The 12,831-nt window shown below is 42.1% G+C and overlaps 1 protein-coding gene across 1 annotated transcript in view; it reads right to left on the bottom strand.

Annotated features, from left to right (window-relative positions):
• The window catches only part of SLC24A3 (solute carrier family 24 member 3), a 422,380-nt gene that overhangs the window by 19,626 nt on the left and 389,923 nt on the right, over window positions 1–12,831 (bottom strand). The window contains exon 12 of the mRNA XM_045295261.1: window positions 2,028–2,194. Coding sequence (XP_045151196.1) covers window positions 2,028–2,194 — 167 coding nt within the window. The remainder of the gene's footprint in view (window positions 1–2,027; window positions 2,195–12,831) is intronic.

Genomic DNA, 12,831 nt, shown 5'->3' with positions numbered 1-12,831 from the left:
TGAGGACATAACTGTTTATATGACCCAGGGAACCTTTTATCCCTTGTTTCTATATATTTAGAAGGCGCATGGACTCCTTCATCAGAGGAGAAAGATGAAAGCAAAAGGAAGATGCATCTCAGATTAGTCAATTAAATTGCTTGTTAAAAAACTTCAGAGAAACCATTGAGCACTTGTGGTTGGGGACAGTTATATTATTCCCTAGACCTGAAACAGAAAGAGAGTCCAGTGACTATGCCAAACTAAAAATAATAGTGAATACAGCATGAAGGGTAGACCCTGGCTATGACATCTAGGTTTTTAAACACATTATCAGCTTCTTTGTGACCTTGATTGCAAGGGATAATTATGAATTAATACTGTAAGCATTACAAAGTTGCTTTTGTCTGCAAAATAATCTTTTCAAAACCTTTCCTTAGTTTTTGAGTTTAATTCTCCATAATTTATATTGTATTTCCGCCCAACACTCAAGCAAGAATAATTTAGATTTGTTTAACTCTGTTAAGGCTTTTAATTTCTGCCAGACTTATTCTATTGGGTTGGATGTGCTCTCCAATAAAACATGCAATTAGAAATGGACAATGCATCTGTGCAGCTGAATTTCCCAAACTTGCTTTGCAGCGGCGAGCAGTGCCAGTCACTGGGCCGGTGTTTTAGCCTCAGAAGAACCTTTGAGGTGTCACCAAGTCCCGTGACCTCTTTTGGTTGGGGAAAATAAGACACACATGACAATGACTGTCATAGAGTAGATCATCAATCCCAATTCTTCAGGATTTTCTTCCATGTCTTTTGTTCTATGGGTCTGCTGTTCAGGCCCCCCCCCCCCCAATGGACAAAGGAACTGATAGAAAGCGAGCTGCTGTCAAGTTGACTCTGTTCATAGCAAGTTCACTCTGTTCATAGCAAGCCGCATACATCCAGCAGAACCCAGTGCTGTCTGCTCTAGTGTCATCCTCCTGATGGCCAGCATGTTTAATTGCATAGAGATGGCTATTGTACCAATTCATCTCATCCAGGGTTTCCCTGGCTCCCTTGACCTGTTACTTCACCAGATATGCTGTATTCCGATATGACAGGGTCAATCGACCGCTCCGAACGAAGTGTCCAAAGCAACTGAGTCGGACAATGTGCAATTGTGATCCATAGGATTTTCACTGGCTGATTTTCAGAAGTAGACAACCAGGTCTTTCTGCCTACTCTTAGTCTGGAAGCTCTACGAAGCCTGGCCATCATGGGGGACTTTGATGGCATTTGTAATGCAGGTGGCACAGCTTCTAGCATCATAGTAAAATGCTAACTACCATCCTATGGCAAACAGACAGGTAGGCATAGATGGAGTATGTTTTCCCACTCCACTGATACTGGGCTTGGCCATTCGAATTGAATGGAAGTGGTACTTTGTTAGCCCCAAACCAGGCTCCTTGGGAACCCTGGTGATGCAGCGGTTACACATTAGGCTGCTAATTGCAAGGTCAACAGTGTGGAACCATCAGCCACTTCACAGGAGAAAGACCAGGCTTTCTACTCCTGGAGTTACAGTTTCAGAAACCCAAAGGGGCACTCCTACCCTGTCTTAAAGATTTGCTATGAGTGGGCTTGGACTCGATGACAGTGAGTTTTTGAGGTTATTGTCCAAAGAGACACTGTGTTCCCACTTACCCTGTTGCATGCTAAATCCATCATGAGAAGAGCATTTCCTCCTGCCTACTGGTCCAAGAAAAATGAGCAAAATTTGTTTTAAATGAGAAAATTTGTGGAGCAGACTAAATCCACCCTCTTATTTGAATCAAACTGGCCATTTGTAACGCAAAGTAGAGCTAACTAGTCAGTCCTGGTTGAGTACTCAAAGCTGCAGACCAAGGGAATAAACACTGAGGTTTTAAAGCACCGAGTTTTGCGGGGTTAAGTACCAACAGCTGACTGATGGTGTTAAAGAGCCCGAACTCCAACTGTGTGTCCCCTTTGGCGGAGTGAATTGTTCTCTCTAAGAATATCAAGCAAGGTTAGTGGATCCTGGACACACTCACCATCCACACCATCACGTAGGAGAAGGCTGCAATCCAAAGCGTCGAAGAAGCGAACGTCCCCATAAACCATTTCTCCCAGCGGGGCTTGTTGCAGTTGGGAACAGTGAAGTATAAGACCAAACTCAGGGGCCAGGTGAATATCCATTTCACTATTTCCAGTTTGCCAGCTGGGAAAAAAAAAAAAGAGGCGGAGTCAGCTTAATGGCTTTCCCACATCCTGATTATTATATTTCTCTTGCCCTAAAAGACTCAAATGTTCGCCAACAGAAGGTGACATTGAAAGACAAAATACATGGAATTAAACTCAAATGTCCTTTGATAACATGCTAGCTATGTCTCCAAAAATGAACAAATAATTCACTCTGAGTAAGGGGTGGGTAGTACGCAATGTCCGTGGACATCAGTGCCCACATTGCCATCTAGTGGAATTACTCAGCATCACATAGGTAAAAACCAAAATCAAGCCTGCTGTTTTAGAACCAGTTCCCACTCGGGGTCATTCCAAGAAACCAAGGAAAATCATAGGGCTTTCTTGGATCTATTCATTAGACAAGGAGTCCTGGTGGCCTGTGCATTGGTCTGCTAATTTCAAGGTCAGCGGTTTGAAACTACCATCTGTTAAGGGGGAGAAAGAGGAAGCTTTGCTCTACTCCATCCTAGACGGTTGCTGTGAGTTGGAAATCAACTTGATGGCAGTGAGTTGGGTTTTTAAAAATTCTTTAAAGCAGGTCACCAGGCCTTTCTTTCGCACTACTTTGGTAGGACCAAACTGTCAATCTTTAGGTTAACTTGCTGAAAACTTGACAGATTATTTGAAGGCTCTCAAGTTGTCAAAATTCAGAGTATAAGCCTTCCAGGGTCCTATGGATTTGTAAATTAGTAATCTCTGATTGCTTGATAGTTTGCTAACTCCTTGTGTCCATCGGCAAGATGATGGATCTGTCAGCGCTGACTACAGCAGTGCATCTTGTGCTGCCGCGGGACTTTGTCTAAGAGACTCTCATGAGTGCTTTTCTTAGCAAACATAGTACTCCTCAGATTTGAATGGCATATTAATTCTCTTTTGGCCTTTATTACTATTCTGCCTAAATACTAATTGACCTCTGGAAAGAAATATCTATTTCCTATTTCTTTTGGCACAGAGGGGGCACCTTTCTTGTCTGTCTCCCACCCATCTCATAATGGTTTCTTCTGTTCTTGAATCTCAGCTAAACAAAACAATATAGAATGTATTTTTGTGTTTATCTCCTCTTATTCAATATACTGTTTTTTGAGTTTCATTTGCATTAATATTTCATTCCTTTTAATTACTGGGTAATATTCCATTGTGTGAACACACCACAATTTTCTAACCCAGTATCCTGGGGGTGGCCATTTGGGTTGTTACCAGTTTTGTGACACCATCACTAAAGGGGCCATGAACATATAAAATATATATAATTTGTGGGAGCATATTTTCATTTCTCTTGGGAAAGAGAAATTCCATGGGGGAGTAGAATTGCCGAGTCATGGCATGGGTGTCTAACTTTGTAAGAAATTGACAAACAGTCATGCAACATGATCATATCATTTTGTACTGCCATCAGAGTTAGGATATAAGGCGATATGATAGTATATTTATAAATTATAATGTTTTAACCCTTTGCACAATAACTAACAAAATGTTCAGTCAAACTTATCTCCTACATTCATATCAGTATCCAGTACTTCATATATATCTTACAGTGGCCAGTCTCCAGATGGCTTCTTAAAACAATTACATACAACCCTTTCTTTACGCCCCCCCCATGACAAAGGCAGCAGCGCCTGTGGGGTTGGAGTGGGAGTTTTCCCTCAGGCAGAGCTGAGGGCAGATCTGTGACTCAGGTTAGCCAAATTCCCTCAGACTCACTTTCCCCATTAACCATAGATGCGTGCAGTAGTACAGTTTATTCTTTGTCCCACCCCCAGTAGTACTGACTGAACCAGGTTTCTGGAAGAAATAAATCAGATCATATTAGGAAAGACAGTGTGGACTCATAAATTACCCCAGTGAAAACATCCTCTTACGTCATTCCTGATTCTTCTTCCCTTTTCCTATCCAGTCCTGAGCACCTGCCACGTGCATTGATTCCCAATCTATTTGTATAGCACCATCCCCAAACCTTCTACCTAACCTGAACGCTTCACCTATGACCTGGCTTCCACAGAATACTCTCTGCTTCCACTCCCACACCATTCCCATCCTTTCTCCATCACCGGTAAGAGGAATATTCTCATAAAGTAAACTAGGTAGTCACTCCCTGTTTCAAAACTTTCCACCGCCTTCTATTGCCCTTAGAGTAAAACCAACCTTTCTGAACATGGCCTACAAGACCTGCCTGATTTAGCACTTCACCACTTCCCTGCTCACTGGATTCCTGTAGCCCCAGCCTTATTTCTGCCCTGCTATATAAGTCATCTCACTTCTCAAATGTCACCTGTTCTCTTGGACACCCAATCTAAACCAGACCAGCACCTCCTCCATGCATTCAATGTCATGGCAAAATTTTCCTGTATGAAACTAACAGGATAATTTGTTCACTGATTTATTTTGGGCCTCTCCAAAACTAGAATAAAAATTATCCAAGTAGCTACATCTGTAGAAGAATAAAACAGGACCCATATCTCCCCCATGCATAAAAATGAACTCAAGGTGAATTAGAGACCTAAATGTAAACTCCTGATCATCAATGAAAATAAAATGGGATGGATTGAAGGGTCCTTTTGCAGGGTATACACGTACTACCAAATATAATAAAAGAAGCAATCAGTAGAAGATAAATAGATGGCTGGGACTTATTAAAAATAAGACACATATGCACAGCAAATGACTTCATCAGAAAAGTAAAGGAGACTAATCACTAAAATCAATAGAATTCTGCAATACCTTAATAAGAAAAAACTCCACAAACATTCCAGTTAAAGGGTGGGCAAAAGACATGGACAGAGAATTTACCACCGAAACCCTGGGGATTGCGAAAAATCATGTGAGGATATGCTCATGATCATGATCCAGGAGGTGCAAATCAAACAAGAATGAGATATCACCTTACACCCACAACAATAGCCCAAGTTAAAAAACAAACAAAGCAGAACAATGAATGCTAGAGAGGGTGTAGAGAAATTAGAACTCTTATTCATTGCTGGTGAGATTGTACACAGGTACCACCATTGTGGACGGTGATAGGGCACTTCCTGAATCCACTGTGAATTGAAATGCCACACAGCCCAGTAATACCTCTGTTGGGCATGTACCTCAAAGAAGTGAGAGACAGAACATGAACAGACGTTTGCAATCCCACATTTATAGCAGCACAATTCACAACAGCAAGAAGCTGGAAACAGCTCAAAGAATGGATAAAGCAACTCTGGTACGTGCACACAACGGACTGCTATGGATCCCTGAAAAACATCGAGGAAACCATGAAGCACCTCATGACGTGGATGGACCTGGAAACCATGATTCTCAGTGAAGTCAGGCAGTCACAAAAGAACACATACTGTATGAGTCCACTACTATAAGAACAACCAGGACAAAGGCAGGCTTCTATTCCCAGGTCAGGTAGTCTTCTAATCTGTTCCCCTAACCAACGTGGTAGTGTGCTGATCCAGTTCCCGCAAACCATATCTCACCCTCTTCCTTGAACATCCTAAAAACCATTTCCAGAGAGGTGGCCTCACTCTAAATGGAGCCCATTTGCATATTGTGGGGAGGAAAATATCAGTCCATTGCTGCCATATGGGAGAGTTCCATGGTCGCCCCAAATCAACAGGCACTCCTACAAGAGGAATATGTGAACCTTAGTGGGAACTCGGATCAGAGGAGGGGGAGACACAGCTGTGTACTGGAGAAGGCAACCACACTTCCGATGGTGGGTAAACTGGGTGGGGCAGCCTGCCATGGAGAAAACTGCTTCACATTACTTCTCCAGACCCCAAAGGGAAAACACACCTGGTATTATGTTCCTCACTGGGAAGTTTTGACCTCGCTTTTTCCCAGACAACTGGGACATTAGACTTTCTCCTTTTGGGGTGCACAACACCCTTCACTGGTCACCCCAGAAGAGCCCAGATTGGGTACACCATGACATGAGTTGAACTTTACCTTGAGCACACTTGTAGCAGATCCATGGAACGGAATGCTTCTTCGAGTTTAAGCGGAAATTCCCGAGTGGGAAAGGCAGATGACCTCGCTCCCACGTTTAGGGAGGCGGTAGTCACTGGACTTCCGTTTGGTTTGGGCCTATTGCTTTGAGGTGCCTAGCAAATGGTTACTCGGGACCAACATACTAGGGGATACTCCACCCCCCTCCTACCCACTGAAAAACAAAAACTAAAATGGAGAAAGCTCAGCTGGGCAGAGCTTTCGTAGTAAGCCTTGTCCCCCACTAGGCAAGCACTGAGCAACTTGCTCTAAGTTAGAGACCCAGTGGTGCTGCCTGGGAAGGGTCTCTCTGGTCACAGTGATTTTTTTCATAAAAGCAGTTTCACCCGAATCTCACTTTTTGGGATGGCTAATTTAAGGGAACAGCATGCAGCTGTGAAATTTTGTTTCCTGCTCGGGGAAAAATGCCACAGAAACTGTTGTGATGACAGCTTACAAGACCAGTTTTATGGGAAAAACCCAAACGTACGAATGGTTTTTTTGTTTCAAAACAACTGAAATGTCAGTTGACGACAAACCTCGTTCTGGATGTCCATCAACTTCCTGAACAGACCAAATTGTTGACTCAGTGCATTTGGAGTTTGTCCCACCAGGTCAGAGTGTTAATCAAGCTTTCTATTTAGAGGTTCTGCAAAGATAGCATAACACTGTGTGACAAAAAAGGCCTGATTTGTGGCAGACAGGGGACTGATTTTCCACCACGACAATGCACCTGCTCACGCAGCCATCTCAGCACACCAGTTTTGGGCAGAAAACAGCAGGCCTCTCTTGTCCCACACACTCTCTTGACCTCACTCTGTGAGACTTCTTTTTGTTTCAGCCAATGAAGAGGGACATGAAAGGACAGTAATTTGATGACGTAGAAGAAGTGAAGAAAAAAACGAGGGAGGTGCTGTCAGCCACCCAAACAGATGAGTTTGAAAAATGTTTCCAAGAATGGAATCGCAGATTGGACAAATGTATTAAATGTAATGGCGAGTATTTTGAAGGTGATAAATTTTTTTTGTAAAAAAATTTTTTTTTTAATTCTGATTTCCGGACTGTTCATCCAGCCTATCTTATCTAGATAGACCTGCAGAGATAATAATATGCACAAGGAAACAAGACATAGCAAGACAAAGTAATATGTATGTATGGATTGTGACAAGAGTTGTATGAGCCCCCAGTAAAATAATTTTTTTTAAATTATGTTTTCTGGGGGTATCTAGCCCCTTGTATTTTTGTGGTTTTCGCACTCTGTCTGCTTTCTTGTGACATTTGTTAGTCTCTGAGGCATGGCTTTGCGATTGTCAAGGAGTGTTACTGAAAATACTGCCATACCTCCAACCCTCATGGCTTTTGTAACTAAACTGACCTAAGTTTTCAAATTGTACAATACAACTGTATGACGGTCTAAAAATATATCTTACACATGTATAATTCCTTTTCTCAAGTGTTTTAATTTCTACACCATTACTAAAATGATGATATTATCCATAGAGTTACCTTATGGCCCATGGGGTGATTTAGGATGTATTCCAATAAAATGATAATGATGTCTCTGAAGTGAACCACACATTGATACATGAACGCTTTTGAGCCCTCACTTGACCAGAGCCCTAGCAATTTGTTCTTGTGACAGGACCCTGCTCAGTACACAGCCTCATGAGGAGGTCACTGAAGAAATGAGTGCCATAGCGCAGTGTGGTGAAGAAATCAGATGGCAGCTGGAATTAAAGAACAGCACATCTGGGTTCTTAAAGGCTTGTCCCAAAAAACAAGCAGCCATCTAAAATGAAGCGTCTGCTGAATCCACACGAAAGCAGCACACCAGCCTGTGTGATCCAAGGATTGTAAATAATAAAATCCAAACACAGAGGAGTTTGGATTTTATTATATTTGGAAAGCCTAAATTCTAAGCACCTGGTTTGCCGATGATAGTGGAGGCTCAAAATCCATTTCAAGGCCCTGATGTGATTGAGTCTGAGGTGAAGATGGGCTAGGAATGTGAACAGTCTTTGTACCAGACAAAGAGCATTGTAAAGTGGATTTTACAGCTGTGGTTGGCCTGGAATGTAATACCTTGCCATTTGTAACTGTCTTTTAACCCATTTTGAATTCATTCTAGTTTTAAAATATTTTCTATTGACGTTTTTCTGTTTTATTTTTTCATTGTTACTGGGTACTACTTTTTTGGGGTCTTTGCTTTTTTACTGCTTTTCTGTATAGGGAAGTCAGGATGGGTGGGTCTATGAAGACAGTAACTGGATTAATAAATACCTGTGAGTACAGAAAGAGATCTGAGGGAAATGGGGAGTCCACAGCCATGGGTACAAGAAGTAAGAAAATGTTCCAACATTGATTGTGGTGATGACTGCACAATGCTTCGTCAGATGATTGAACTGTTTAATTTTGTGACAGAATAACTAGATCTCAATAAAACTATTTTAAAAATTGTTCAAGAAGAAGACTAGCTTGTTCACCATAATATTTTAAATACCTTGAATAGTGCAGGGCTTATGGTAGATGCTCAATAAATAATAATAATTATAATAACAATAGTAATACTAAACACAAAGCTAGTGACACTATTACTATGAAAATTAGAGTCAGCTAGCAACTCAGAGATAAAGTGGCATGGATCAAAGACTTTGAGTGTTATATTAGCCATTTGAATATGACTTGTCATTAAAAAGCAAAAGGACTTTATTTCTTAATCTCATTATTGATTAAACCTTTTAGAAAATTTAGACTGAGATAAAATCATTACAGTTTTTCAGACTTATAGTTAATATATAAATGTGTTCTGATGGTAATAGTGGTGAAAATGTACATGGTTCTTAAATGGAAAACATAAAAACACATACTTCTATTTTGGGGTACCTTATAATCTTTTCCAGTCTTTTATCCTATGGAAGTAGATGCATGCAAATGCTCCTCTTTCTGTCAGTCAGCCCCAAGGCTTCCTTCACTCCAAACATAAGAATACATGCATATGCAAAATCCCCAAATACCAAACGCACTGCGTCTACTCTGACATGGAGTTGATTTCAACTCATAGAAACCCTGTGGGGCAGAGTAGAAATGTTCCTGTGGGTTTCAGAGCCTGGCTATCTTTGTAGGAGTAAAGAACCTCAACTTTTTCCTGCAGAGTAGCTGGGGCATTTCATCTGCTGACATTTTTTTTTTAAAGCAAAAGGGAAGAAATTTATTGGAGCCCATACGGGGAAACCCTAGAGGGACCCAGCATCCCCTACTGTGTAGGCATGCCCAGCAAAGGGTCACACCATTCACTGCACCCCCATGTCCCAGAGGGACTCCCCTTGAGCTGAGCCCCAAAACCCCAGGACTGGCTGGGGCTGGGGACAACTTTTTTTTTCATAAACCGTCTGAAAGCATTTTAGACAATACCACTAGGGTTCCTCATGCATATGCATAGGTATGTAAAATAGATAAAGGGAGTTTCCCTTTCATCAAGAAAGAAGACAGAGGAGCTTAGCATGTTCTCTGGATCTGAGTTCACCACCCTGAAAACTTGCTACACACAGGATACCGAAAGAGAGAGCTGTGAACACAGAGACCATATGAATGGTCTTCTCTCAGCATGGAACACTTCCGTGAAAAAAGCACTGTTGCTGCAGCTGGGCCCTGGGCTGTCAACAGGCTCGACAAACGAGAGTCATGGGAGGTGGAATTCTAAAAACCACACCCCTATCCCCCAGATGCCATGCCTCAATTGTTGAAACTTGTGATGAACTATCACTCCTATGTGTGTGTGTGTTTGGGGGGACAGCTAACTATAGCTAACTATAGATATACCTGGTCTAATGATACGAACTCTTAAAAGCATAAAAGGGATTCAGAAAAAGGTAGCAGAAAGGAAAACCAGAGAGACTAGACGTGCGAGAAGGACTTGATGTGCCCTTGTTGGTTTAAGGGTTAGGGGTCACATGGCAATGCATGTGGGTGGCTTCTAGGTGCATGGCTTGCCCCTTCTGATAGCTGGCAAGGAAATAGGAACCTCAGTTCTACAGCCACAAGCAACTGAATTATCTCAAGATGCTCAACACACTTGAAAGTGGATTATTTCCTAGGGCCTCCAGAAATGAACATAGCCATTTTACTTTCAGCTCTGTAGATTCTGGGCATCTCGCTAAGGCACGCTAGACGCCTGAGCTAAACAACTGTGAACGGTTTGTCACAATTCATTCACAGCATCAGAAAGCTAATACAAGATTGTTGAAGAAAGACTGGAGCATATGGTCACCAGCACTCAAGACAATCTTGTTTTAGTTGATAAGAAAAAGGATGTATAAGACTTATAGATAAGAGTGGGGAAAATGGATAAAGGAAGAACATTTTTCCCCACTAAGATAACATACTCATGAGGAATGACTGAACTTTGTCTGAGGCTGTGGGGTATAAGGATCTGGCTGGATATTTTCTCATTCATTTAAGGAAGTACTTGGTTGAGGCTGAAGAGCCCTGAGGTCAAGTTCTGGTCTGAGAATTAGATGTCACCTGGGTACAACGAGGAGATACTCAGGGACCCAGAGAAACTTTGCATTCAAAAAGAAGACCCAGGTGTGCTTAGTATAGGTTCACTGCGTCCATGGTCATTTGCCAAGTCTTCCTTCAAGGCCAGTGCCACTTTGGAGATGAGTCTGGGAATGAACGTCCTGGTGCCGTAAGTGGGGGTGAGGGATGGATGGCAACACTAAGCAACAGCCCTCGGGTAGTAATCTCCCTGCTGTAGCGTCAATCCTGGTGCACAGTATCCTCAGGAAGACAGAACAGACACCCTCAGCTTTCTCCTGTGAGGAGGTCACAGACACGGATGGAGTTCCCCAAACCAGAGGCACTCAGTCTCAGCCGGCCCTCCACCTTCTTCAAGTCGGCACCAGCCAGGGCGGCAGAGATCAAGAGGAGCCATCACTGGGTTCTTTTGCATGGGCAGCCCCAGCCAGCAGTGCCATCAGGGAGGAGTTTCTCAGAATACATTGGCATCCCTTAACGCGAAAGAGCCGGAAGAGGAAAAGAACCCTTTGGAAGGAATTGTGAAACATATGGAAGCTCAGGGATCTTCAGGGCAGTGGTGTTTTCTGTTTACTCCCCAATGAAAGAGAAACCCAATATTTCAGGCACTTATTGCTGTCGTTGGAAACGGACTCGATGGCACTTAAGAACAAGCGCATGCGACAAAAGGAGAGGGACATGGAATGCGCTGTGCTGCAGACCCAAACATGATGGCCTACTTCCAGAAAAGTACTTGTGGGATTGAGCTGTGAATTGGCCTAACCACTTTTTTATGGGCCACTAACCTACAGGTGATGTCTATTTAAACTTAATCCTTTGGCAGAGATTTTCTCAAATAAATTTTGCCTGTCATGTAAAATAAACAGCTCGTAGTGTTCATAGCCATATCAAAATGTAAGTTATATAGAAATTAGGATTATGGAGAACATCTCCCTACCACCAGTTTCTCCTCAGTGGAGATACATGGTGACATTAACATACAAACTTTGTGAATAATGTCATATGCCAACATTTAGAAATACTGTATAATGCATTGCTTGGTGAACCAATATTTTCCAAATGTTGGTACTAAAATTTCACTATAGGTGAAAGAGAGTCCAATGTGTTTCATGTAATAGTATAAAAAAAGTATTGATGAAACTGCCATTTGTCAATTTAGGATGCTGTATTAAATAAGTATACTCAGTTACCTGGAATGATAGTAAAGTCTTTTTTTTTTAAATCTTAACCCCAAATAACCCCTGAAGTCTTCTTACAGTCAGCCTACCTGCTTAAGCATTATGCTACTTTAACACCAGTATACCTAGGATCAAATTTACAATACCTATTTGAGTGATAGAGACCTTATGGGGTAATGAGTCTGTTAATGAGAGCGGTTGCTAATGGTTGCACAGCTAGAAGAACTAACTGGAATCGCTAAATTGTACATACATAAACTATGTTTTACTATGTATGCTTTCAACAAAATAAAATTAGAAAACTCTTCCTTTAAAATAATAATAATACCCAGGCCCTCCATATCTAAATGCCATCATTAAACAGTCTTTCATGTGGGTTAAATGGCCTTTGTTCAGATAATCCTCTTGGAAATTCAAGAATCCGGAAGACGCTGCATATGGTAGTGAAGTCTTGCACACTTGATAGTGATGTGACGTGGACTAGCCTGCTCTTTCCTGAAATAGCCAAAAGCCTCTGTAAGTTCTAGCAAATCGAATTCTTTGAGTTTGGTCCATCCATGACAAGGTACAGCAGTCAGGGCAAAAGAGAACTACACTGGTTTCCCAGAAGTTTTGTAGTCATCAGTCCCTTCACTTTCAAAGTACTGGGGAGAATTCGCTCAGCAGGTCCTCTCCTGGGTGATGCACAATTAACATGCTGAGATGCTCATTTAAGATTAGAGGCTTTGCACTTCTCTGGGCGCGTGTTTAATCACCAGGGACAAGCCAGAGACCCTCTCATGAAGAGGCCCTTAAGACACCTTTGAAAATGACAGTGGAATCACTCCTCAGATACACACCATTGTAAAGGCACCTTCCAAAGTTGTCATAGTCCCTGCATCCGGTTAAGAAGTTGTACTCTAATTGCTGGAGGCCACGCCCCCCC

This window comes from Echinops telfairi, unplaced genomic scaffold (genome assembly GCF_000313985.2).
Source record: "Echinops telfairi isolate 266 unplaced genomic scaffold, ASM31398v2 ScPeMD7_5592;HRSCAF=6446, whole genome shotgun sequence".
Lineage (NCBI taxonomy): Eukaryota > Metazoa > Chordata > Mammalia > Afrosoricida > Tenrecidae > Echinops > Echinops telfairi.
Note: the sequence above shows the minus strand (reverse complement) of the source record. Positions and strands in the feature narration are given on the sequence as shown.